Source organism: Uloborus diversus, chromosome 5, assembly GCF_026930045.1.
Source record: "Uloborus diversus isolate 005 chromosome 5, Udiv.v.3.1, whole genome shotgun sequence".
NCBI lineage: Eukaryota > Metazoa > Arthropoda > Arachnida > Araneae > Uloboridae > Uloborus > Uloborus diversus.
This window is the reverse complement of record NC_072735.1, coordinates 140138619-140165292: the sequence shown is the minus strand read 5'-3', so window position 1 is coordinate 140165292 and position 26674 is coordinate 140138619. Positions and strand designations below refer to the sequence as shown.

Sequence of the window (26674 nt, the reverse complement as noted above, 5' to 3'; positions counted from 1 at the left end):
CGTTTTGCATTACTCCGAGTGTCTTTTCTGTATACAAAAACATTCTGTCCATGAACTCAGAAAATTGTGAGTCGTAAGATTCATCCATCTCTACGATCAGTTTCTCAAGAGTCTCGTTTTGCACCGCTCCGAGTGTCCTTTCTGTAGTAACAGTTGCCTCAGTGATTAGGTTCCTTCTCTCAGAGAGGTTACTTGGGCTCTCAAAATGGCGTTTTCTTTCTCCAAGGAAACATTCTGTTCATGAACTCAGAAAATTTTGAGTCGTATGATTCATCTCTACGATCAGTTTCTCAAGAGTTACGTTTTGCACCACTCCGAGTGTCTTTTCTGTAGCAACAGTTGTCTCAGAGATTGAGCTTCTTCTCTCAGGGTGGTTACTTGGGCTCTCAAAATGGCGTTTTCTTTCTCCAAGAAGCATGCCCTCAGGGCGATTTCGTCCTCCCTCGCTTTTCTCGCATCACGAGATTTCTTGGCAGCCATGTTGTTCCTTTTCCGCCTTTCGAAGTATTTGTCATCTTTTTGCTCTTCTGGAATTGGCCTTTTTTCACTGCGAGGTCGACGAGGTAATGTTGATGCCAATGCTCTTGATATCACCGGGGATGCTGTAAAAGCAAAACGTGAGTTTAATAAAATAAATTACAAATATATAGTTGTTCAATAGGGTTTACTGAAAGAAGTTTTATCCAAACTATACTTCTGTCAAGATAAACATAGTTCTTAACTTAAAAACTTATACCAAACGTAACTAAACAGAGAAATAAATAGTGCAACTTTCGAATAAAAATACTACAGTGGACCTGTGTAAGTTGATCACTTGTGGTGCAGTAGTTAAGTGGTCAACTTAAACACGTGGTCAATTCATAGAGTTTATAGTATACGATATGCGGCGACTAATTCTGTATCTGGTAAAAGCGGACAACTTAGACAGGTGGCCAACATAATAAGGGTGATCAACTTTACGGGTTTTACTGTACTAGGTATTCTTGGTAGTTCGACAGCAAATAATATTTTTAAATACTTTGAACTAATGCTCAAAATATAATAACAATCTGAATCATTAAATGCATATAATTTTTAAAATCTTTGCATGATCCATTTAATTTGAATGGGAAGTGACAATGTAGTGCAAAATGTAAAAGAGGCGCAGACTATGACTGAGGAAGAATATGTGGAATGATTTTTTTTAAAATCAATTACAGGGAACTGGATGATTGAGATCAACATTTTATCGTTCTTAAGGAAAAAAAAAAGTTAGGGCAAGATAAATCGAATTGTCTAAGCTAAGAAAACCCATTTATAATTTTATGATCTAAAAGGATGTAATTTTCTAATCTTATTGCCTATGTTATTTCTCATCTAATTGTATTCCTTACTACGCAAAATTAAATTTATGCCATAAATCTTGTGAAATGTAATTTAAAATCCTGGAGGGGCATTCACAGCTATTGCTAAATTCTGCATTACTTTTTAAGGTACGGAAGTTTTGTAACTGAATATAAAGCGAACTCTGCGCGAGTTCGAAGTTTTTCAATTTTCCCCCTCTCGAAAAGATCACAACTAACTTTCTAAATGTTTTCACTCTTCTTCTTAAGTCGAGTCTAAGGCTACTTTCTGGCCATGCAATCAGTGGTAAGTGCTTACAGAAATGAATACCAGACTCTTTCGCTTCGAAGGCATCTCCATCATGAGTCAGAATGTACCCCTCTCTAGAGTTTGGAGAGTTAAATTCATTTTAAGCAGAAACTTTTATCATTCTCAAGTGTTATACTTTTTTAAACACTCACTTGCACAGAGTTACTATACTGCTGTAAGCAGAAAAAGTGAAGTAACTTAAAATTTTTTTTCATTTTTTATTTATTCAAGTTTTCAAGTATTTTCAACACGGTTACAAATGAAGGTATCAAAAATATCTGAAAGTTGACGTTGTTATTATCAGGGCTACGGATTCGGAGATGGACTGATTTTGGAATAAAAAGATCGGAGGTCAGAGACTTTAGTTTAGGACTCAGATCCAGGAGTCGGAGTCTGTCATTTTCTTACCGACTCTGCAACTCTCGTTATCTGTTTTGAATACGGTACAGCTGAAGGCAGGAGAGAGTATAGAGTAAAATGTAGGGGAAGGTGAGGCACCTTGGGACACTCTTTAGATAAATATTTTTAGCAATTTTATTTTCAAACCAATTTTCACCAAACTTAGCTGAACATGCAATTTAGACACTTTCGCTTCAATGAAAATTTATTTTACTCCATTATTTCATCAAATCAAGTTTTCATAAAAAAAATTTAAAAGTCATTGCAAAGTCCCAACCTGCCCCACTAGGAGGGGCACCTTGGGACACCAACAATAGTCCTAATAATTGTCATCTTAAATAATTGAAATCTTATTACTTAGAACATTTTCTGCTGCTGTTTCAAGAGCAGACGCATCAACAGCAGGGAACTTCCTGTTTTCTTTTCCAGATCTCACCTTTTCTGTTTGTTAAATATTTTAAAACTTTACCGAGAAAGAAAAATCGATTTATTCATAAAAGTAGCCATTTTTACAATTTTAGTTCATTTAAACTCATCAGATTTATTAAGTACAGTGAAATAGGCTTTTTCTGTACTGTACACTGGTGGAGCAGCTTGGGACAGTGTCCCAACCTGCCCCACTTAGATTGCTATTATAATATTAACTTTTAAAAGTTGACTTAGCAGCACAATACATTTTTAACCTTTAAATTATTATGAAAAGATATATTTTAATTCCCACATGCTCTGATTGGAATTATTTCATTTCCTACTTAAACATTTTAATAATGAAACCACCTATTAATCCAACTACAAACCTTTCAAAACAAAGAAAATTAGATCAGTCTTTTCCTGTTCATGGGAGAAATTCCAAAGTACACTGAAGAGTAGATCCTGCTCTCTCCCATGATGTCCTAAGAGAACTAATTTCTGTTTGCAAAATTAAAGCTGAAATTTATGGTGTCCCAAGGTGGGACACTATAAATTCCCACCTTCCCCTACTATCTCTTAAAAAATAATATTTTGGAATTAGCATCTTCAAATCTGGACGTTTTTTTTTCTTAATTCGGACATCAATCTGGTCAGAGGCTTCTGGCAAGGGTTCGGACGAAATTTAGTCGTCTGTTAAACCTACTTCTTTGCAGAAACAATAGCATATATATTTAATATTTCCCAGTGTTATCTGAAAATAAACCTTTTTAATAATAGAATAAAATAAAAGTGGTAATATGTTTTAAAGCTGATATTGATTCAATATAGGATCCATTTAACTCAATACAACGTTTTGAAATTTAGCAATTTTTCCACAAACTTTTTAAATTCGGTTTTCGGAATGTTCTTTAGCACACGTGTCACGGCTTCTTGAATGACAGGAACACCATCGTAAAAAGCTACTTTCATTGCAGTAATTTTCAGTTTCAGAAACAGGAAAAAGATTTGAATCCTCGATTACCCTCTGTATTCGCCTGATCTATCACCGTGTGACTATTCCCTGTTTTTGAAACTAAAAACTGCAACTAAAGGAGCTTTTAACGATGATATTTCAGCCAGGTAAGCAACCGTGACGTAGTTGATAAAGAGCATTCCAAAAACCGAATTCAAAAAGTTTATGGAAAAATTGATGCACCGTTCAAACGTTGTACTGAGTTAAATTTATTCAGTTTTGAATGAATATTAGCTTTGAAACATATTACGAACATATTTAATTTTATCTGTAAAAAGTTGGGTTATTCTTAGATCACATTGTGTGTTATGATTTTTGTATCATGATAGTTGATCCGCTATCACTTTTATTAGGAGTCGATTAATAACATGATACATCTTACTCGAGAAAAAGTGTTATCCTTATGGTTATAGTGTTATGTGGGTGTGTGTCCCAGAACCACAATAAGTTATGTTTTAGAACTGTCCTTTGATATTTATTTAGTAAAAATCTGTACGAATACGATTCGCATTTTTATTTTATTTTCCAAATAAAAGTTCATAAATATTTTTCTTAATAGCACAAGCTTGTGTGTTCGTATGTTTATTTCCCCTACTAACGCCATTTATTACTATTTCTTTGTTTATTCATTTATGTTTTTGCATAAAACTACTCGTTAATGTACTTCATTAAACTCGACTGCATTTTATTTTATTTAGAGACAAAATTATAAAAAGCGATTTGTTGAATACAATCGTTTCCAGCATTTCTTTTATTAAGATTAAAGAACGAAAACTTCATTGACAATATTTTCATGAATAGGAAATATTAGTAAACTTCCAGCAAATATGTTTTTGTGTGCGTTGTTAAAATGTTTTTAAAATTAACAACAATTGAATTTTTTTTTCACTGATTCCAAACTTTACAGCAGTTAATCAAATAAACCCACCACATTTTTTTGAATTAACAAATTAATTTTTTCAAAGCAAAATTTCCCTATAAAAAGTATACTGATTCTAAGTTTTGAAATAATCTCCTTGAAAAATCAATTAGAACTTAAAGAAAATATACCAGTTTTGCTTTAGAACTTTAACTTTAGTACTCTACACTTCAAACCATAAGGCCGCTTTCCCATTTTAAACTAATGTAGAAAGTTCAAAGGCGGAGCAGAATGACAATGCGAAATGTTAAATAATGCACCAGCTGCTTAGAATTCCATCCTCGATTTTGGCCTGATGCAAGAAGGCTAAGTTCGTGATGTAAGTTTGTTATGCAGTACAACAAGAGCATAGTAGCTGTTCTTTGAGGTAATTCGTTTTTATATTTCGAACGTGCCTTAGTCTTCAAATGGGAGAACGAAAAGTATGTCAGCACGCAATTATCTATTAAAGTTTCCTGACTTCCATAGTTTATCTTTCTTCAGCTCTTCGTACGTCATAGGTGGCGCTGAATGAACACAAATGTCGTCATTATTTCCAAAGCTGCAAATTGTTTATCACCCCTTACGAAAAATTTTTAGCAACATCTTCGAACTGAAAATAAACTTCTCGATTTAAATGGAGTAAAAAAAAAAGGAAATTATTGCATGCGCGTGTTTTGGGGTTGCAAGGAGAAACTCGTACTTACCAGAAAACCATACGATAGGATAATAATGAAGAAAATTTTAAATGGTAGCGATCAAAAGAGCAGAGTAAAGCAGGTTTTCTTACGCATAAATTATTTGCCCTTGTGTCCCCGCACTCGAAATATGATGTCTTGACATCTGACAAAATTTTGAGAAAAGTCACCAAATTGAGCGAGTCTCGGTGAGAAATGGAAAACACCTTTCGCACGCTTTGCAGATGGATGTCCTGTATGAAATCGTGCGGTACCTTCCATTTCTCTCCAGGTCTTTAAATTTTGCGCTTTTCTCAAAATTTTGGAAGATTTTGAAACGTCATATCTCAATAAGGAGTGCAGGAGGGTAAATAGTTTTTGCGTCAAAGAAATCTCAACGTGATCATTTGATTGCAACATGTTTATATTTTTAAAGAAATATTACACTGTTCGTGTAATAACCCTGTTAAAAATCCGTTTTGGAACTTCGATATTTGCATGGAACGAAGTGATCCTTGTAACGTTGAAACACTTGTATGCAATATTTGCAATGTTTTTTGCCTTATTGAAGATATTTTTACCTATTCATCTCTCTGTATATCTGTAAAATAAGCACTGATTATAAATCTAAAAATATATGTATGAATAACGTATTCCACGTTTTAAAAAAGTAAGATTGCGTGTATCGTTGGGAATTGTACATAGTAAGTGGTTCAAACTTGATTTTGGTTACATTTGTCTTACAAATTATGATTTAGTAACTTTTACCATTATTTTATTGGTAAAAATAAAACTCTCTGAGTGAAATTGTAGCAGAACGTTATAATGTATGCCATAACTTCAGTGTGTTGTGGTGTGCATAATTTTTATGAAATTTAGTGCAGTTCGTTCCAGAAGATTTTATTTATTAAGAAATAATCATGATATTTTTTTCAGTATGTCTATTTTTATTTAATTTTTTAAAAGAAACTTTAATTAATTCTTTTATAAAACTATACTGCTGTTTAATAGTGAGAAAAACAACGATAAATGCACATTTGAGCTTTTAAATTTTGTGTTTCTTACTTTTATTTTGTAGCACAAAGGTAGTTAATTTGTTCCTTATAGTGCTGTTTTTTTAGTTAAAATCATCAGCAAATTTAAATTCATTTATACTACCAATCTTCATTCAATGGTTCCAGAAAATTTACAAAAAATTAATAAGCCTCTATTTAACAATGGACTCAAAAATTAAACATTCTTTTACAGTGGCGATTCCAAAGTGTGGCACGGAGTACTCCCGATGTTACGTACTATACCCATAAGAGCACCATGAAGAGTGTCTATGACTGAGATGCCAGTCTTAAACTGAAGTGAGAACATATTTCATAACTGGACCAAACGATTTAGTGATATACTTGTACTGTTTGGATGTATGTGAATAGTTTTGAGGAGTACGTCAAGAGTTTCTACATTAAAAACTAAAACATTTAACACTGGGGCAATAATTTCTCAAGTAGGTTCACACATACATTCACATAAAGAACTTATATGGATATACGAGGCGTATTTTTAAAGTAAGTTCCGTTTTGATATAAAAAAAGAACGAGTACAGATAGAGCAAAGAAATTTATTGCACAAAAATCTACCATCCTTACGCTATTTTTTGACATTGCTCCCGTGATTTTCCAAACATTTGTCATAGCGTGGTACAGGTTTTTGTATACCTATTCATAGAAAATTGCCGCCTGTGTAGTCAGCCAAGGGATAACATGTTCTCTGAGCTCATTATTGCTGTTGTGCCACAGACCACCTTGGAAAGACTTTAGATGCCGAAACAAATGAAAGATGCTGCGAGCGAGGTGAGGGCAGACCAGAGGATGTTCAAAAACGCCCCAGCCAAAGCCCTGTAAGAGTCCTCATGGTTGACTAAACGGGCGGTAACTTTGTACGAATAGGTATACAAAAACCTGTACCACGCTATGACAAATGCTTGGAAAATCACGGGAGCAATGTCGAAAAATAGCGTAAGGGTGGTAGATTTTTGTGCACTAAATTACTTAGCTCTATCTGTACTCGTTCCTTTTTTATATAGAAACGGAACTTACTTTAAAAACACGCCTCGTATTATGAGTGCTGTATTGAACTGTAACACATTTCACAGCTCAGTCTTAGTTATTAATGACCAATAATTTCTCATATGAGTGGGAAGGGGAAGGGTACAAGTCGGTTTTTGGTTTTCATATGATGTGCAGTAGGTGAAAAAAAAATCCTAGATACACTTTTTTATATAACGATTGGGTAATAGGTTACCGATGAGTTTTTGACGCTTTCGATTCGTCATTTTTATCTTATTATTTTTGAGTTCATAATATTATCCTCAAAACTTTCCCTTTGTTTCATTCAAGTATCCGTTAGCATCCCTCTTACATCTTACCCCACTTGTGTGAAGACGGATTCTGCTTCTGGTTTTGGAAGAGGTCATTTCCGGAAGGGAGTGGGGTAGAGGGGATGTCATACATGTAGTTTTTGACCATAAAAAGAGTCCTAGGACGAGTTTTTTACAACATTTTAGGCGCTGTCTTTGGTCATTAAAGAGACGATCCATGACCCCCCTCTACATTCGCGCCTACTTGTGTAATCAGATTTCTTTTGGAGCCTAGAGGGGTTATCCATAACAGTTTTCACATTTATATGCATTACCTTATGAGTATCAACTATATTGTCGGCACCATGCTAAACTAATGAATGTAAAAAATCGTGAAGCCCTTTTTTCAAACTCGATGGTTTGCCGTATCACTCAAAAAGGGATACCTAATGGTTATAACTTCTTAAAAAAATAGATTTACTCTCAAAGTTATCTATGAAAATTAAAATATTGAAAATAACTAAACACGTCAGCTGGAAAAAACTTATGGTTTTGGTTCCTCTGAAAAGTGCTAGTTTTCAAATTCGTTAGTTTAGCATGGTGCCGACGATATGTGTTACGTCTTAAGGTTCTGGAGATTTTGAAAACCCCTCCCCGCTGCGACACTGATCTATGCAAATCCTCATATAAATAATTGGCGATGATCGAGTAACTCGCGAATTTCAGCATTGAAACTCGCGCCACGGCATGATAATTTGTTAATATGTTTTGGTAATGTTTAAAATGCAGGAAAAGGCTTTATTGTGACAAGGCTGAACTCGATCCAGTAACTTAACTGTTTTACTGGTAAGACTGTGTCATTTCAGGGTAACGAAGAAACGAAAGAATGGTCAACAATGAACGCTATATACTGGAGTTTAGGGTTAATATACTAGAGTTAGGGTTAAAATTTCAAGTATCAAAATATCATCAAACAGGCGATTGCTTATTTAAAATGTAGAAGAAGAGAAGCAATTTTCACCCGTCATACCATGACGGGCGATTTGTAATGCATTAAATAAAAAGCCAATGAAATATTTCTATCGTCTCCCAATAAAGTAAATCAGATCTAAACACATGCAACTCTGTACTTTAAGTGCCGTACATACAAGTCACGTGTATTTATTTGCTTCCTAATTTATATCTCGCGTTACCCGTGTTGCTTATTCGCCTACACACCGTCCGTTTGGGAAGCCGTAAGTGGCCGATCATGGAAAAAAATATATGACAATAATGTAAGAGCGACAGAAAAAAAAAAAAAAAAAATCTGCGTAATGCTGAATGCATGATAGCAGCCGGAGTCAGCCTTTCTCGACTGTGATTACAAGTGAGGGGTTGGCGTCACGTATAGTTACAGGTGACACGTGCCAGGCCGCGGGTCACGAAGCGTGACACTGTGAATTGGTCACGCCAAGCTCCTTTCCCCTTGCTGTAGCGAGCCCCAACTGCAAACAAGACATTCGTTAGGCGGGATTGTGTGGGGAAAGTTACAAAAATTATGAAACTGTTATCAATATTTTTTACTAAGTGCACTCTAGGGTAGGGTGTTCGAAATCGTCAGGAATTTGTTCATTGTGATCATGGTTGTGAAAGTAATTGAATTTTATTCAAGCTAAACGTCTTGTGTTGCCGTTGTAGTATGTTCCAGGCATATACAACGGGGGTGAATTGAGGATGATCAGGTGGTCAGTACCGGAACGTCGTTCCGGTAGGGGAGACTGGGGACAAGTGATCTCCATTTTTTTGTTGAAGCTCAAAACTTTTGTTTGAATCATTGGAACAAAACAATTTACGTCACATATTTAGAACAGCCTTTTCCCAATCAAAATATTAATTTTTTTTTTTAATGTATAGATTTCATGAAATATTGTTTTAAGAAAAACGAAATTTAGGGAACAGGATCAAGTCTCATTTGTATAAAGGGATTTTATCATGGTCTGCAGGAGTCTCAATCCTATAGGAAATAGTGTCCTTATAAGTGTCTTTAAATACAAGTCACACCCTTATTATTGCGACCTGCTTATCATTTATTCATTAAAAGTTGTATATGTTGTTCATACTAAATTTAAAAATGCAACAAAACAAAATCAATAGCGATTAAAAAACTAATATTTAACAAATAGAATCAACTCCGAAATAGGAAATTACTAACATTGTAAAAAATAATATTATACTTTTTCATGAGTCTTGATCACTTATTTAGTGAATACTAAGAAACAAATATCGAAAAGACACTAAAAATTGAAAGTTTATATCAGAGATGGGGAACGTGCGACATCCATGTGTTTCTAGTGCGGTTTTAATAATACATGGGTCTTTTATAATATAATGCTTAAATATTTAGGTTGTGACCTTGTTGTGTGATTAGGTGAATACCATTTGAAATAATTTTAACACATAAAATAATACGAACAATGTGCAAAATATTATAAGACAGACATCCGCGTTGAACTTTTTGTTGTCGGATGAAAATTCAAGTAAAAAAATAATAATATGTTCAATGAATATTTAAATGTCTTGGATTCTTTAATAGAAGAATATAGCAAAACTGTAAGATTTTCAAACTTTGACACGCACGCACTTGCCGTAAAAGTATTTTCCTAAGATCCGACTTTAGTTGATCCACCCTCTTTGAATTTTCTCATAAGTTATGTATAAAATTTAGATAAAAATATTACAAATACAATGGTATGGGGTTGTCTAAGTAAAAGTGATCAAATCATAAGATTTTCGCGATCTGAAGTCTCAATAGTTGAGGCTTTCTGCAAATTTTCTGCTGGTATTTTCAAATTTCGAGGGAATCTGGGAAACTTCCGCATATTTTTAAAAACAAACGAAGCAATGTGGTGGACGTTAAATTTGAAGGATTGTTGGTTTGTCACTATTTATGGAGAGTGATCAATTATTGTTTTTCAATCGCACGATGTACACGACTTTCGATGACAAAGTTTGTTAGTTGAAAATAGAAACAAATTATTGTCTTATATTCGCGCAAGTTAATTTCTGACCACTGTTGCTATGGACTGGCAAATGTCCAGTTAAGACATAGAGTAGAGATATTATATGTCTAGGGCAAAAATGAGATGAAATTGAAGCCGGAGTTATGGGACACATCGGTGCGAAGACAGGCTTAGTTATGATAAACACAATTGCTTCTCAAGAATGGTTATCACCAATGTCGCGATGGAACCGAATAATGTATCTGGCCGATTGGTTTGCATTTTAATTCATGTTTTAATGCAATTTCCATAACGTGCTTCATAGACTTGTAACAATATCTAAGCTTAAATTAACTACCAACTGAGATCCAGTAATGGAATGTTTTGAATCAAATGTATCTCAATATATTTAACGAGACGCTAAGGAGTTTGGGATATATTTTTGCAACTTCTGACTTCAATTTCCTAGTATAGTGGTGCTCTATATAATTTCTTTACTCTATGAGTTTAGACGGGTTTATCTGAATATAGAGAAAAGTAAAAGTTTTACGCGCTTGCTTCGCTCATTCTAGTATGACTCTACTTGAGGTAGAGGTTAGCGCATAGCTACGAAAGCTGACATACTTTAAAACTAATGGATGTGTCCATTTCCGCCAGTAAGCCAAAGGTTAGCCTTCATAATAGTTTGATTAATCTTAATAATACATAACTTGGCAGATAAAATTTGAGATAAGAGTCAAAAATCCAACAAGTGATTGATAGTAATTAATGAATATATACTCCTTTTTAATTAATCATTCCGTTTGAGCAATCATGCTGTAACAATTTAAATTTAAAGTTCTTAATCATGAAAACTGATGAAATTTGCCAGCAAATTTTTAATAGAAAAGTGCTAAATAATTAGGCAATATTAATTTAAACTGTAGAAATTTCTCAAATAAATTGCGTAGTTATTGATCCAAATAGCATTATCTCGGCCGTGCTAAGCGCAAAAGTCATATCTGCAGCAGAGTCCAAAATGATAAATTGCTATTTAAAGTTTTGAGCCTCCGTGTATTTGCTTCAAATGCAACTTCAAAAAAAAAAAAAAAAAAAACATTGGCAAATGACCATAAAACATTGTATTTAGGTGAAATATGTGGCAAAAAACCATCTGGTGACCGTAACTTAATTTTAATAAAACGTGCAGTTCCGACTTTTTTGCTTAGCACCGCAGATCTGTTCTCAATTTACATTTTAACCCATACTAGCTTCATATTTCAGAACAACCAACATCTTAATGAATCTTTTTTAGCCTACTTTCCTGTAAAAGTAAAAGAAAAAAGCATGAAAGAAGACTTAATGCATCTTAAAATACGCTGAAAAAAAGTCAAAATTAAATAGAATTTAATAAATATTGAAAAATTTGAAATTAGGAAATAAGGTTTTGATATGGGGTATGTTGGTAGGTTTGTGGGTCTGTATTTCTATTCCCCTAACAATTCAGTTTTAAACAGTTCAAAAAAAAAAAAAAAAAAAAAAAACCCGTAAACTCTTACGGGGAAATTAAGGACCAATATAGATTACGTATTTATATAAAGGCAAACAAATTTTGTCAGTAAAAGCTCTTGATGAAAAACATGCATTGGAAAGATTTTTTTTTTAATTTATCTAATTTTACGGAATTAACTTAATAATTAAAAAAATAGCCATTAATAACAACACAAAAACTTTCTTTTTGGTTCAAAAAATGTGAAAAAATTGTGCAGATTTTGAATACATTTTCAATTAGGGTTTCAAGAAAAAGAGAAAAATTATTAATAGAAATTGAAATACTATATCTCGTAGACTTAACATTGACGGAAGTTTAAATTCAAATGAAATGAATGCAAAGCGCAAACCACGACTGCGGAGTCGGTGGGAAAATGACCTACTCCCGACTCCGACTATTAGAATTAAAGGGCCTTTGACTCCGACTCCGTAGCATGGTAGAAATACAGATCCGGAGGAAAAATGACCGACTCTGACTTCTTGAATTTTAACGCTTTCGACTCCCGATTCCAACCCCGAATTCTTTAAATCCACAATAAGTCCGACTCCACACCCTGTTTTTTTTTTCTGAAGTAATTAAGGTTGTTGAGATGACTTCTTTTTTGTCAATCTAAATTTTGATTAATAAATTTTGTTTTTGGCAACGGGATATAAAAAAGAATTTATAGTGCTTTATTTTTTAACACAAAGAAAGACCTGTGCAGACTATTTTATTTTTTACGAAAAGTTTTATTTAAGAGGACATTTTATTATTTATTTATTGATTTTCTAAAACATACTTAAAAAAAAAAAACTTTTAGCAACCGGTCAAAAATAAACCAGAAGTGCTTTAGTTTTACCCTGAAAAAGAGCAGCAAGCGCTTTTTTTTAGGTAAAATTTATTATTTTGATGTGATTTTCATTTCATTCTTTCTTTTCCTTTTTTTGAAAGTGATTAGAGAATTTTTTAATAGGAAAAAATAAATTTGCTACTTTGTTTAAAAAATGCTACTTTATTTGCTCTTTTATTTACATTTCTGTATATATTTCATTAGATGTGAGAAACACATTTTGTTGTTAGAAACCAACTTTAAATGCTATAAGAGTATGTTTGACATAATTTTCAGTCTTAGCTGATTAAGAGAATATTGACCAGATGCTAGAAAATTGATGTTTGTATGCGGTAGTATGGTAAAGTAGAGTCTCTTAGTTCTAGAGGGAACTTCTTGTTTCCTTTTTTGAAAGCGTTATTAGTTCACGAAATTACAAAAGCTTTAATCCCAACTTTGAATGTTGATAACTTGTCATATTATGAAAAAGGGATCAGTTTCACTCTAAAGTATTCTTTTTGACAAATATAGTTTATATGCAGTGAAATCCTCAGTGTTTCCGTGTTATTTTTCCATGATTGTTTTCAACTAAATAACAAAAATAAATTTGTAAATGCAAAAATGCATATATGCTGCTACGTTATAATTAAATTTTCATGTTTTAACAGGGATAAGAAAAAAAGTACTTTTTACTGCTAAGTTTTCTTTTGGTCAAATGTCAATTTTATACAATGAAACGCTCAGTGCAAGAGAAATTATCAATTACCTTTGTGCTTAAAAGTCAAAGATGACTGAAACGTTAAAATGCAAAAATCTGCAACAAACTGCATACACCTCTTTCGAAGTTACATTGCACCCATTTTGCAATGCAATATGAGTGAGCTTGAAGATGAAAAAATAATTAAGAAAAAAAAATGTTTTGTTGAATGGGTCTTTTTATCCGCAAGTTCACTTCCTCTGTATTAAAAAATAAGTTCGTTGTAACCTCTAAAACACTTGCCTGCATTTTGTTGTAAATTTGGTCATTGTGATGTTGTATTTTTATTATCGTTTTACTCTATAAGTGTTTTTATCTATTTTTGTTCACTTAAACAAAAAACAAAAAGAAAAAAAAACACATACAATTTTCTTACTTTTTATTGTATAATTTTCATCATGAATAGTTTAGATTTTATGTAGTGAAACACTCAATAAATGTTTCCTCGCTATTAGCAAGCACATGTTTATTTATTTATTTTTTTTTTTTTTGAAGAAATTCAAATGTGTTAGCGAATACGAAACATACAGATACCATAATATATGATTCATTACATTTTTGGCACAAAAAAGTATATATTTCTATTAATTGCTCTTTTTTACCCGACTGCGCGTAAGCGACGCAAAGGAGGGTAATGTGTTTATCAGTCTATGTATGTATGTCCGTTTCTATACGGCGTTCTACAGGCTAAACGCCTTGGCCAATTTTGGTATTTCTTACGTCAATCGATTTGTCTTAACCTTGGGAGTGTCACTAAACATATGACAGTAATCAAAAGTACCATTTCAAAAACCAGTTGCCATTTTGTCAGTTTGCGATCTGCGCACGCTGGGTGTCGCACACTGTGTCGCACGCTACGCGCGTGCGACAAATGCAGGTAGTTTTCACTGCCTGAATTTTTTGTTTACTAAGTCTACTAAGTGGGGTCTCAGTGGACGATTGGTCTAAGCGATTGCTTCTCCCACTTGAGGCGGTGAGTCAAGACACCCTCGCTCCGGATGTACTTCCCTTCTTTCTGATGTGAATTCTTTCATGTGTTCTTTATATGTAATCTACACTGTAATAAAAAATATATTATGCGTAACGAAGGCAAGACACTCAGATGTAGTCCTCATCAAAATAAACCCTTGCAATAAGCACCAAAAAAAAAAAAAGTCTACCAATTCGATTTTCATCTCTAACATATGTTGCATTTGTTTTCGTCTTGATTCAAGAGACTGAGTTTCGCGACGTGTACTTTCTTGAGAGGCATTTTACTTCCTTTTTCAAAGAAGGAAGTATTGTTCTCGCGAAAAAATTTTCACTAAAAAATCGGCCTTAATTTCCATTTTTCTCACCCCCAAATGAATGTTGAGTTTTTTTTTCGACCCGATCACACGTGGATATAAGCCTAGGAACGTACAGACACCCAAAATATCCATTTTGACGACCCGCGAGTTAATTACAACGAAATTTCTTGTGACGTCCGTATGTATGTGCGTATGTGTGTGTGTGTGTGTGTGTGTGTGTGTGTGTGTGTGTATGTATCTCGCATAACTTAAAAACGGTATGTCCTAGAAAGTTGAAATTTGGTACGTAGGCTCCTAGTGGGATCTAGTTGTGCACCTTCCCTTTTGGTTGCATTCAGATGTCCCTAAGGGAGTCTTTTTCTCCTTTTTTGGGGAAAATCATTGTTAATTTCGATGTAAACTCCAGTTGTGTTATAATTTGTCGGACACTTGGCGATATATCGCCAGTCTTTTGGTCGCCAAGTTTTGTCGCCAACTTGGCTACAAATGTTGCTTTTTTTTCTTTTCTTTTTTTTTATATAAAAATTTGGTTTCAATTTGGCCATTGCTGGTGATATTTAGAGAGTAAACAATTGAATCACATTAAAATTGCCAATAATGGGGAAATGACATTAAATTGGAGTAAAAAGAAGTCATGTGATGCACACATCAGCTCGTTTAGTTTTGCGAGAAAGATTTGACTGACGACGTTTCCGATAACGCGTCATCATTACTTATACAGGCTATTTATATAGCTGTGCTGTGGTTGACTTAAGTTCACGCATTTTTGCTGAAGGTCAAGCACATGTTGCTTTAAGCCAAGTTAGGTCCCAAGAGGGACTAATTATCAGTAGATTAGACCACTGCAAGTTACTTAATAAACCTCACGATACAAACAAACTCTCTCAATGCAATGACAAGGTTGCGAAATGTACCGTCTTATAATCATAATAACTAAGTCAACGAAAATTAACTAAAAAGTGTAAAAGAAAAAAATATAAAGTAAAAACAAAAAACTCGATCGACTACGTAAAAACCAAAAAAACTAAAAAGAAAAATGTGTAAGCCCAGTAGTTTAGAATGTTTTTAAGTACTACTGAATAACCGCACCGTTGAAATAGTTTTATAACCGTACACAGATAAGACAAATCATAAATTCAAAAGCAGAATAGAAGGATCAACAGTCGGGGCCTATTCCTTTCTGATTCAAGGAACCCTATAAAATTTAAATAGGCCCCGACTGTTGATCCTTCTATTCTGCTTTTAAATTTATGATTTGTCTTATCTGTGTACGGTTATAAAACTATTTCAACGGTGTGGTTATTCAGTAGTACTTAATAACATTCTAAACTACTGGGTTTACACATTTTTCTTTTTAGTTTTTTTGGTTTTTACGCAGTCGGGTTTTTTGTTTTTACTTAATAATTTTTTATTTTCTATGGGGCATGCTAAAACTCCCATTGTTTCTAGCGCACCTATTCGAAATGTTGGTATAAGTTACTTCCGGCTATTTTGCGGCATTCGTCCTGTAGTAGAAACACTGGAAAGTTCCGATGCGTCTTCGATGTTTCGATGCTCTTTTAGTCTTTCCACGTGGTCTTTTTTTTTTTTTTTGGTAAAAGATTTATGTGAATATTTTTTCAAACATGAATTTATTTTTACCACAGACGTACTAGGATCAGTAATATTTTTAATACCTTTTCTGTCGCGATTCCAATCGGAATAGCTGAATGTGTCACCTAGTAAAAAAGCTGAGTGTGAATCGCTATTTTCTACTAATACCTAAAAAATAAAAAGCCTTAATGTGTAAATTTCATTTTACACATTCCACAACATACATCAGTAGTGCAGCGCTCCAAAATAACCCACTGACAAGACAAATGCCTAGAAAAGCTAAATCCCCAAAAGAGAGCACTAGAACAGATTCTGGCACTGCTAAAACCACCCCTCTAAAAGCTAGCTACGGGGGTTCTCCCATTCCCAACATTTGCATAATAGTTTTATGCCATAAGTCGGCATTTATCGCGTGACACAGCGAGCGGAAATCTGGCCCCAGAGGTCGAAAGTGATACGTGTCTGTGATTATTTTTAATGTTACGGCTGTCGAGTTAAAAGGTATTTCCTGTATACAATATTTTATCGACTGCTTAACTGCGAGTGAGGATTATGCTGTCAGCAAAATATTCGACTTCTGGTGGGGTCTTTCATGTTTTGAATAGAAGCATTTTAATATACATATAATATTCTAATGTTTCTTTTGGATATTTTTTAGACATGCTTTTAGCATTTTAAATTTTGATTTTAAGGAATAAAAACAAATTGAAAGTAGTACATAAGTTAACATCCACACACACATACATAGGTTCGAACATAGGTAACAAAAACAAATTATTTTAGAATTATTTTATTTTCCTTTATTTCATACGTGCCTGTGATTATGTTTTAATGTTACGGCTGTCTTCTTAAAAGGTATTTCCTGCATACAATATTTTACCAACTGCTTTGTTGTGAGTTAGGATTAAGATATCCGCAAAATATTCGATTTCAGTGGTATCTTTTATGTTTTAAATAGATGCATTTTATTACTTATAATATTCTAATGTTTCTTTTGGATTTTTTGCTAAGATGCCTTCAGCTTTTTAAATTTTGTTTTTAAAGAGTAAAAACAAACTAAAAGTGATACATAAATTTTAGTTAAAAAATATTTTTGAATTATTTAATTTTCTATTGTTTAGATTATTTTAGCTATTCATTTTTCTCTTCATTTATGTTTTCTTTAACTATTTCATTAGTTTATTTACATTCCTAATGTTTCATATTATTTTGGAAGTAATGTAGTTAGATTGAATAATTTATTTAAAAACTTTACTCCATTATCATTTACTTACAGATCAAAAACTTTAAACTGGGTAATCTCCAGCTCAATTTTAAATGACTTGGTTGCTCTATATCTAATTTGATTTGTAAGTTATTAAAGTAATTATATTTTAGCTGTTATAAATAAACCACGAAATTGAATTTTTTGTTAGATTTTTTATTACACGCAACAAGAGCAGTTTTCTTTTTAACTAGAAGTTAAAAGTTCAGAAAAAAATGAGTTTGAATATTCTACAAATTTTCAAAGTGGATTTCGTTAGTTTTTTCAATTATTAAAACATTTGTTCTGATACTTTAAATCCCACATGCTGCAGTTACTCTCTACAATGCTTTATTCTTCTAGTAGTTTCAAAAAATATATTTTTTGCAAAAATAAGAGCCCGAAAAAGAGAAATTGAAAATTTCTGAGAAAGTAAATGCTTTCGCAATCAAGGATTGCAGCCTAAGTATTTCTAGAATTTATAACTTTACATAACTTACAGTCAATCTTTTCAGAGTTTTATACAAACAAAAAGACACTGTTGAATCGTAATATTTTTAAGTGTAGCTATATCATAGGACACGAAACAATCATTTATATGTAAATTATTTAGGCGATAAGAAATGCTGCTAATATTGCAATGAAATGCAGCAGTTCTAATACTAAATAAAAGTTACTGATACAAGTTGTAATTAAAAAAGAAAAAAAAAAACGTAAACCTATTTTAAAGGAGACGAAATGAAAGTAAAAAAAAAAAAAAAAAAAAAAAACACGTATACTATATAAATTTATTTAAATACCTTATCACTAAAAATTCTTTATTTAGATAAGATTTAATATTTTTTTTTTCACCAGAATAAAGCAAAATTTTCGGATGATTGTGCATGTATGTATGTCTGACTCTTTGTGAGTAGTCTAGCGTCAAAACGTCATTTGATTTTTATGGAATTAAAAAGAAAATTGCGTGAATTTTGAAGCATTTTCCCCAAAATTCTACTTTTTCCGTTATCTATATCCTTCCAATTATAAACCTTAAAAAAGGCATAAAATTGTTTTTTTCACGTTCGTTCTAAGTTTGGCACCATTAGAAAGACTGTTTAAAATACCCAAACCGAAGCTTTTGCTGTTGTGCCAGTGATTGAAGTGCCTCAATTCAGTAGAAAATGAGTTATAACACCTTTAAACAAGAAATACTTAACTTTAAATTGAATTTTTTCCTTCGTTGGAGTTTCAAAATAATAAACACTAGTCCCGAATTATTGTGCTTTATTTTCTGAATTTTAAGTTTGACTCTGAGAAGTTCTAGTGGTGTACCTTGAAAACTCACGTTCACTTGAGGCAGTTTCAAAACAATTGCACTAGAGTAAAAGCTGTATTAAGACCTCAGTAATGATGAAAATCATCTGTACGCTTAGGAGATACAGTGGCTCCCAAAAGTGTTCGTACACTTACGATTTTCAATGAAATACGCCCCTATCCATTGGTTAAAATTAATTTTTTGGGATTGGTATTTATATAATTATAAAATCTTTGATCTATTTAAAAAAAAAACTAAATAAAATTTTTTAATAGCATGATAAAACTTTATTTTTAAGAAGTCAATAGTTAATCAAAAAGTGCTAGAAACTTTATCTCACAAAAGTCTTCGTACACTTTGAAAAAATATCTATTTATGAATAAATAATCGAACTTCTTACTAAGTTGTTATTTAGTTGAATATCATGCAATATAAACTACAGATTTTAAACGTCCGGGAATAAATTTCGTTGTTTTCCCTTTTTTTTTTTTGGTGCACTTTCTGGGTAAGTGTTTATCCATACTTCGAGTCTTACTGTTTCCAGTTCGCTTTTCCTTTCAATACCGTATTTTCGTAATCTAACCTCCAGATATTTCTAAATATGTTACATTAAGATTAAATCTCGCTATTGAGGAGATATTTCTAAGCTTAAGAGCAATATTCGAAGCACCAAACGCAAACGTTGAAAATCGTGTGCTTCTTATAAGTTATCTTGATTTGAAAAAAAAAAAGTTTCTTCCAATAACCAAATTTTGAGCTAATAAATTAAAATTATTTTTTAAAATTTTTAAATGAACAACATGATTCATTATTTCGTCAATAAATTCCGAACTACCAAATCCTGATGCTGATATGCAACTCCACACAAAAACACCTTCACCGTCCTGATTAACTTAACCAACTAAGTTCTTGAGATTAAATTCCTCATTTTGTCGTCTCCTTACAAATTTAGAACATTGGAAATAAAAATGTTGAATTTCTTTCCATCTGTAAATAAGAGTTATTCAAAAATGTTTTGAGCTTATTTATCATTGGTTTTGCGACGGAAAGCGTAAGCTTTCCGTTTTTCGCACAAACAAAAAAGTAAAAAATCTCTGGAAAGAGCTTTCATTTAATCCAGCTCGTCAGAAAACTCAGCGAACAATTTTTGTTGTGAAATTAAAACGCAAAATATTTCATTAAATTCTGCAGAAACTTTTAATGCACTCAAATGTGTATTTTTCATTATTATTTTTAACGGTAAATCTCCGATCACGTTCCGTTAACTTATCAGGTTGACCCTTTTTTAACTTGGTTTCGTTCAAATTCTTTTAATTAAAGCATTTTTTTTCGCAATTCACTGTAGAATATTATAAATTAACTAACTTAGTGATATTTCGAACCGATTTACCGCTACGATGATAAAAAAATTCAAATTTTTATAATGGTGTTTGTTATTTTTTACGAACACCAGCTATTTAAAAATAATAGGCAGAATATTAGCGAATAAACAAACAAAAATTAAAACTAAGTGACTTTTTAGGTGCCAACACAATGCAAAAATAATAAAAAAACGACAGATGATAATTTTAATCACGATTTTGTTCGAAAATATTTCAGGGTACGATGAATTTTGTGGGGTGTTATTTTTCTGTTTCTTCGTTTTCTTGAATCATTTCAAAAAGAAAAATTAGTCAATATTTTGAAAAAACTGCTGGGTTTTGTTTAGAACGACATAGGAATGATGTGAAAAAATATTGGACTACAAATTCGAATTCAGTTTCGCGTTAATTTGTTTTTACTACAAAAGTTCAAAGTGTACGAACACTTTTGGAAACCACTGTATGTTCAATTCAAAGTAAATTTACACATATGGTTGCAGCTCCAAACGAAATTTAATCGGAAGTGAAACACATTGTCGCAACTTGGTAGAAAAAAAATCGCGCGCTTGACTGAAAAGTTAAATTTAAACCAAGTTTACATGGCCGGTTGCAGTTTAGGCTGAAATACAATCGGACAGGAAGTATTTCGTTATAAATTGTACACTGCGACGACGATAAGCTTACTTAATGTGTGGAAAATAAATCAGACACAGTTTTAGTTTATATGAATATTTTGAAACGTGAGATAAAAACACGATTTTTCCAGGTCTTACTAGATCATAATCGTCAACCCCTTTAAATTTTCTTAAAAGAAAAGCATACGGTACAAGGGTGCCCATATAGGAGGGGGCAAGAGGGGGCTCGAGCCTGCCCCCTTGAAATTAGAACTTCCTTGCTTTTAGTACTTTTTTCTTTGCAAAAATGTAAAAACATTTCTTCTCTAGCAATTAATGAATAAGTTATTAAAAATGTCAAATTTTAATAACTTTAATTTGTACTGAAATCGGTTCCTATGGAGAAAATATCCTGCTAAACTGGGGAAAATATCTCAGCCTCTCCCCCCCTTTAAAATTTTGCATATGGGCGTCCTTGATATGGTAAATCTTACACTTTTGAAAAAAGTAATCTCTTGATTTTTACCTTACATAGTGATCAAAAGTTGTAATTTTTATTTGTATGTTTTTCGTGCCAAAATTTTGTGCACTTATACACTTCGATTCAGACTGGTGTTTTTAAAAAAATCTCCTGCATTAGACGTACATTTCAAAACAGGAAATTACACTTCAAACTTAAGCAAAATTAAAACTTTTTATTTTCATCTATACTTAGAATTGTTTTCAATCTTGTATAATGATGTTAAAAATGTGCCATTTTGAATTTTATTTGTCTTATTAGGCTCTCAACTTAGAATTTGCTTATTAAAATGATACTGTTAAACTTCTAATAGATCGTTATCTGAAATAACTTTTAAAATATTTTGTTGTTTCAGAATTTGTTTTTGAAAGAAATTCGCATTTGCTAATCCACTTTAACTTTTTGTTATTATTTCTTTAATGTCCAAATAGTCTTAATATGCTTTGAATAGCAATTTTTTCACCCTTTTTTTTAGTCCAAATACCGAACTTGATTGTTTTCAATCTTGTGTAAGCTGAAAATTAACGAGAAAGGGGCTTTATGTTTCAAAAAATTGTGCCTGGCAGGAATGCTGCTTGATCCATTTTTGGTCTTTTTCTCCTTCTCCATTTTTTTATTTGCTAAATTTTGTTCCTTTGGAAAAAAAATAGCTTTCTTCAAGAAAGCTTTTTAAAAATTAAAGTAGGCTAAAAACATTCTTCTTTTGCAAATCTTCATTCTTCTTTTTCACCATTCTTTGCTCTGCCAAGCTTAGATATGCTCAAAAATTTTAACTTCTACAACATGCGAAATTTATTTTGCATCTTATATCCGCATTTAGGCTTGTAATTATCACTAACATAAAATCCGGAGTTAAATACAAACACTTGACCTGCAATTTCGTTCAACTGTATGTATAAATAACAGATTCTTATTTCTCTCAGTTTTCAGCAAAGCAATCTCTTTTTAACTAGATGATGATTACAAAGTAACAAAATTTACTTGTTGAAACCGTTACTTACCACTTTATTTCACCGAAATAGATTAAGAAGTGCAAGTAAGTCAATGTTGTTTTGAATTTACTTTAATTTGAATTGAAATGGAATTAAAATGAACAGTACCAAACTTAAACATATATGCTCAACAAGATCTCTAAAAATTGAGCGCTGCAAATCATCTTGAAATTTTATAGGACATGGTATATTAATGCTGTGGATATTTTCGAGTCATAAGCTAAAACCGAATTCATAAAGGGGAAATTGTAAGCTGGAATTTCTTTAATATTCACTCGAGTGAATCGTGTAAGCCACAAGAATATATACGCATGCTTCGCGAACGCGAACATTTATAAATTTTTCAATAAAATACCTGTAGTGTCCTAGAAACATCTCGAAGTAGAAGGTAAATGGGATACTATTTCTGCCGGAAAAAATCTGTTTTATTTTTCTGTGATAAATATATTTGCTTCAAATACCATCGTCTTTATTCTCAAGTCGATGTATATAGTTCTTGTTTTCAAGGCTTCAATTTTTAATGATAAAATTTTTATTAATAGCATTCTGTTTTCTACTATCTTTCAGAAAACTTTAAATCTAACACATGAATACAGTTTCATTTTTTTCAAAGTCAACATTATGTTTTTGTTATAACTTGAGTTACCAAATTCATTTATGCTTCTCCACAAAATCAGACTAATTTCAGATTTAATTTTTGAAAATTTGAGGTTTCTCCGATAACTTATAAGAGTTCGTCCAAAGTTAGTAAGTAATTTGTTTGCAAGCGTACGAATCATGTTATTCAGGGTAACATTTATCGACGGAAAGAAATTCCTTAATGTTTTATATTCCTACTCAATTTCCAGTAACTTCTACAGCAATTCAAAAAAAAGTTCAAACAACCTCTGTTTACTATTTTATAGCCTTACTGCAGCTGAAAAAAAGGACTTCTCAAATTGAACTATTTGTACTCGAAACTAAAAACAACAATGACTTTATTTTTGTTTCTCTTCCACGAAGGAATAATTTTTTTTTCTGTATCATTTTCTTCTACTAAAAGAATTTTCCTCCAGTTACTGGGAAATACTAAAAATCAAAGTCACTTTAAGGAAGCAACAATTCAATCCAGTTTGAAGTTATTTGAGCTAACTGACTATCTACATTTTGTTCAACAAGTGAGCAAGTGATCCCAGCTAGTGAGATTAGTTTAAAATTAAAAGGAGCGTCATTATACATGACTCAGATTTAGTTTTAAAAATTTATTTGAAAAATGTTCACACCGATACTGCATTAAATTATATTTGACTGAATTATGTGTTGGATTGTCAGTTTGACAAAACATCTTGCTGGATTAAAGCTAATCCGAATGAATCATATTGAATTGAAACCAATTCAAGTCATAACACTGGATTGAAACAAGCATGACTGAGTCGTTTATTTATAATAAAGCGAGATGGAATGATACTGGATTGCAGCAAACCGGATTGAGGCCCATTGGAGTAAGCATTTTGAACAAAAACATAGCGAAATATACCCAGATAGAAGTTGAGTTAGATACCGACATTTAATTCGAGCTTTTATGGTACTACCAAATTGATTACTTAATTTTTTTAACTAAAAAACTTGAACTGTTTTAGATTAAAAAGTTTTGAATCGAACCATTTTGGTCAGAAGTGATTATAAGTTAGTATTGCTACTGAAAGTAACTCGACTGAATCATTTTGACCTAAAGTATACTGGAGTCAGTTGAAAAAAACAAAACAAAAAACAATGGAATAGGCTAAAACGTAACTGAAATGGATATCTGTATTGAAAACTTAAAGTTTGAAAGTTTATCCTGGTACCTAAGTGATCTATAACTTTTACAAAATAGACTTTCAAACAATGATTATTTCGCTAGTGTGGAAATAGGGGCCAGTTATAATGTCCTAATTCAATTTTATCTCATATTTGTAAGTAGTTAGTACCATGTATTAAACAAATTGAAAAAATGTTTTCAATTTTAGAATAAAATATTTCCATTTAAATAAACTTTCTTTAACGGTAATTTATATCATCTTAACTCCACTATTATGTTTTCATGACTTAGGATTCGATCTTACTTTCATTTAACTTTTTAATATCTTTTGTATTCTAATATGCAGATGAAATTCTTTACAATTAAACAAATCAATGTGTAAAATATAATTTCTTTAACTTTTATGGGGATTCTGAATGTGTATTCTGAACATCATATAATGTACATGTTTCGGTTATGCACAAAATGACTAAGGTTTTCCATAGAATGCTTTATTTTAGTATTAGGCACTCTATATATGGCTCAGTATAGCCTATTCAAGCTCTTGCGCCATTAAAACTAATAGAATCAACCAACCACCTTCTATTTTTATGAATTTTATAGAGTGCTGGGTTCCATGTTTTATTGGTAACTTGTATAAAAATATGATTTTCCCCAAGAGCTCACCCAAAATGTATACGATTCTAAAGTTTTAGAAATTTTCGCAGAAATGATTTGTAAATAAGAAGGTTGTGAGTTTTGTTAATTTTCGAAAAAAGTGACATTAAGAAAAAACGTCCGGTATTTTAAGACATTAAAAACATTTCATTGAACATAAATGTTACCTTCAATAGACGTCAATGCAAGGATTGGATCAACGATGGGGGGAGCTCTTGCTCGGTGCAGACTTAGATGTGGACTCCCATTAACTGCTGGAGAACTGTTCAGAGATGAGGTTCTATAAGAAGCTATTACTTCATTTTCTGAAGCAGATCCATTAGTTACTTGAGATCCTTCTGGACTTGGACTCGTTGCTGCAGAAGGCGGTAACACTGGTCTACTAGCAGTCTTTGAAGTTTGGGAAGGGGACCACAACTGTGGAAGCCAAGGTACAGGCCAAAAGGGTGGTACTTCTCTGTTCATGGGGCCGACGAAAAAGGGTGATAGGGGTGTTGTACCGGGCCAGAAACCTGCTTCCAGAAACGGTAGGTAACGCGATGGCGCTTCTTGTGGTAAAATGTGACTACAAATAGTAGGAATCGTGTCTGCCTTGCTGTTCGGAGAATCCATGATTCAGACAGTCCTGTTTTGTTGTATGCACTACTTTTAATTATAATTGTCGATTAAAATAGTCTGTTTTATTTATCACTGTAAAATTACTCACCCGTAATATTTTGGTTGATTGTTTTTGCTAAAAGGTAGTCATAGAGATTCCTATATCAATGCCAGAACTCAGCAAGTACTCTGTTCAATAGATGTTTTGATGAACAAATCACCGTATAGTCGTATAGGACTTTGTTGGAAGAAATTAATAACTACTTTAATTGTAGATTCTTATTTCTGGCAAGAACACAACGCTTGTAATAGTCGTCCTTTTAAGTTGCTTTAGTCCATCATTCTCTCAGTTCTTCCTCTTTGCATGCAAAGCAATGTTCATTAAACAGTGAAAGCTAAAACGTTTAGGATTACAATGCTTTAACACTAAAAATATCGAAGAAAATTTTGGGCAGTAGCTAAGTTATCTTAACTTATCCAAGCAGAAATGTACTTCATGATTCTCAATAATATGAAGGAACTATTCTAAGTCAATATCCAACTTTGATTTCTTTTAGCATACGGTTTATATTTATTTTATATTGCTATGTTATGAAGGGAAAAAATCCGAAAAAGTTTAAAAATTAATTTTTTCATGAAATACTTCTTTACATACAAAAATCTGTTTAAATATAAAATACCAGTAAATATATTTTCACTGCATTAAACGTTCTATCACGCTCGATACGATCTCCAATCTGTTCGAAACCTACCGCTGTGGCTGCCCCAGGGTTTCGAACGGTAATGATGCCTTAAGCCCCTATATTGCTTGTTTAATGAGTTGTCACCATTTGTTTGGTCACATGGGTCGGCCGCACAAGACCACGCGGAGTTACTCACGGCAGTAGTGCTCCAATCTGTTGGCGGGGGAGGGAGAGGGGGGAGTTATGAAAAAATCCCTCCTAATTTATTATTTACAGTCGCTCTTATTGTTGCGCCATTTTATGAAGCGTGACCCGTGTAGTCAAGATGGACAGACAGAAATTGCTGTCAGTCGTAGGGAAATATTTTGTCACTCGCGTATCTTTTCTCCGGCAGGGGACTGTGTACTTGTCAAAATGGTATCTTAATCGAGGAATGATGGGAAATGATAGCATTGTTTTGAATGATACATCTTAAGATAAAATTGTTTTCGAATTCACACAACTTGTAAATTAAATGCAATTTTTGTTGCTGTTATTTGTCAGAAAATATTTATTACTTGCAAAAGTTTTTCTCTGACCGGTAACTGAGTAATGGGGT

At 32.6% G+C, this 26674-nt stretch overlaps 1 protein-coding gene across 1 annotated transcript; it reads right to left on the bottom strand.

Annotated features, from left to right (window-relative positions):
- Window positions 1-297: 297 nt before the first annotated feature.
- Window positions 298-25408, bottom strand: LOC129223167 (D site-binding protein-like). The gene is made up of 2 exons (XM_054857735.1): window positions 24964-25408; window positions 298-602 (listed from the first exon to the last, which is right to left on the bottom strand). Exons 1-2 carry the CDS (start codon window positions 25406-25408, stop codon window positions 298-300), a joined length of 750 nt encoding a protein of 249 aa, XP_054713710.1.
- Between the last annotated feature and the right edge of the window lie 1266 nt (window positions 25409-26674).

Bases quoted from the DNA above. Each gene is read 5' to 3' on its own strand.
- LOC129223167 (XM_054857735.1), bottom strand. From the start codon at position 25,408: ATGGATTCTCCGAACAGCAAGGCAGACACGATTCCTACTATTTGTAGT. The intron at 603-24,963 runs GTAACATTTATG...TTGCTTTTACAG, and splicing joins TGCATTGACGTCTATTGAAG to CATCCCCGGTGATATCAAGA.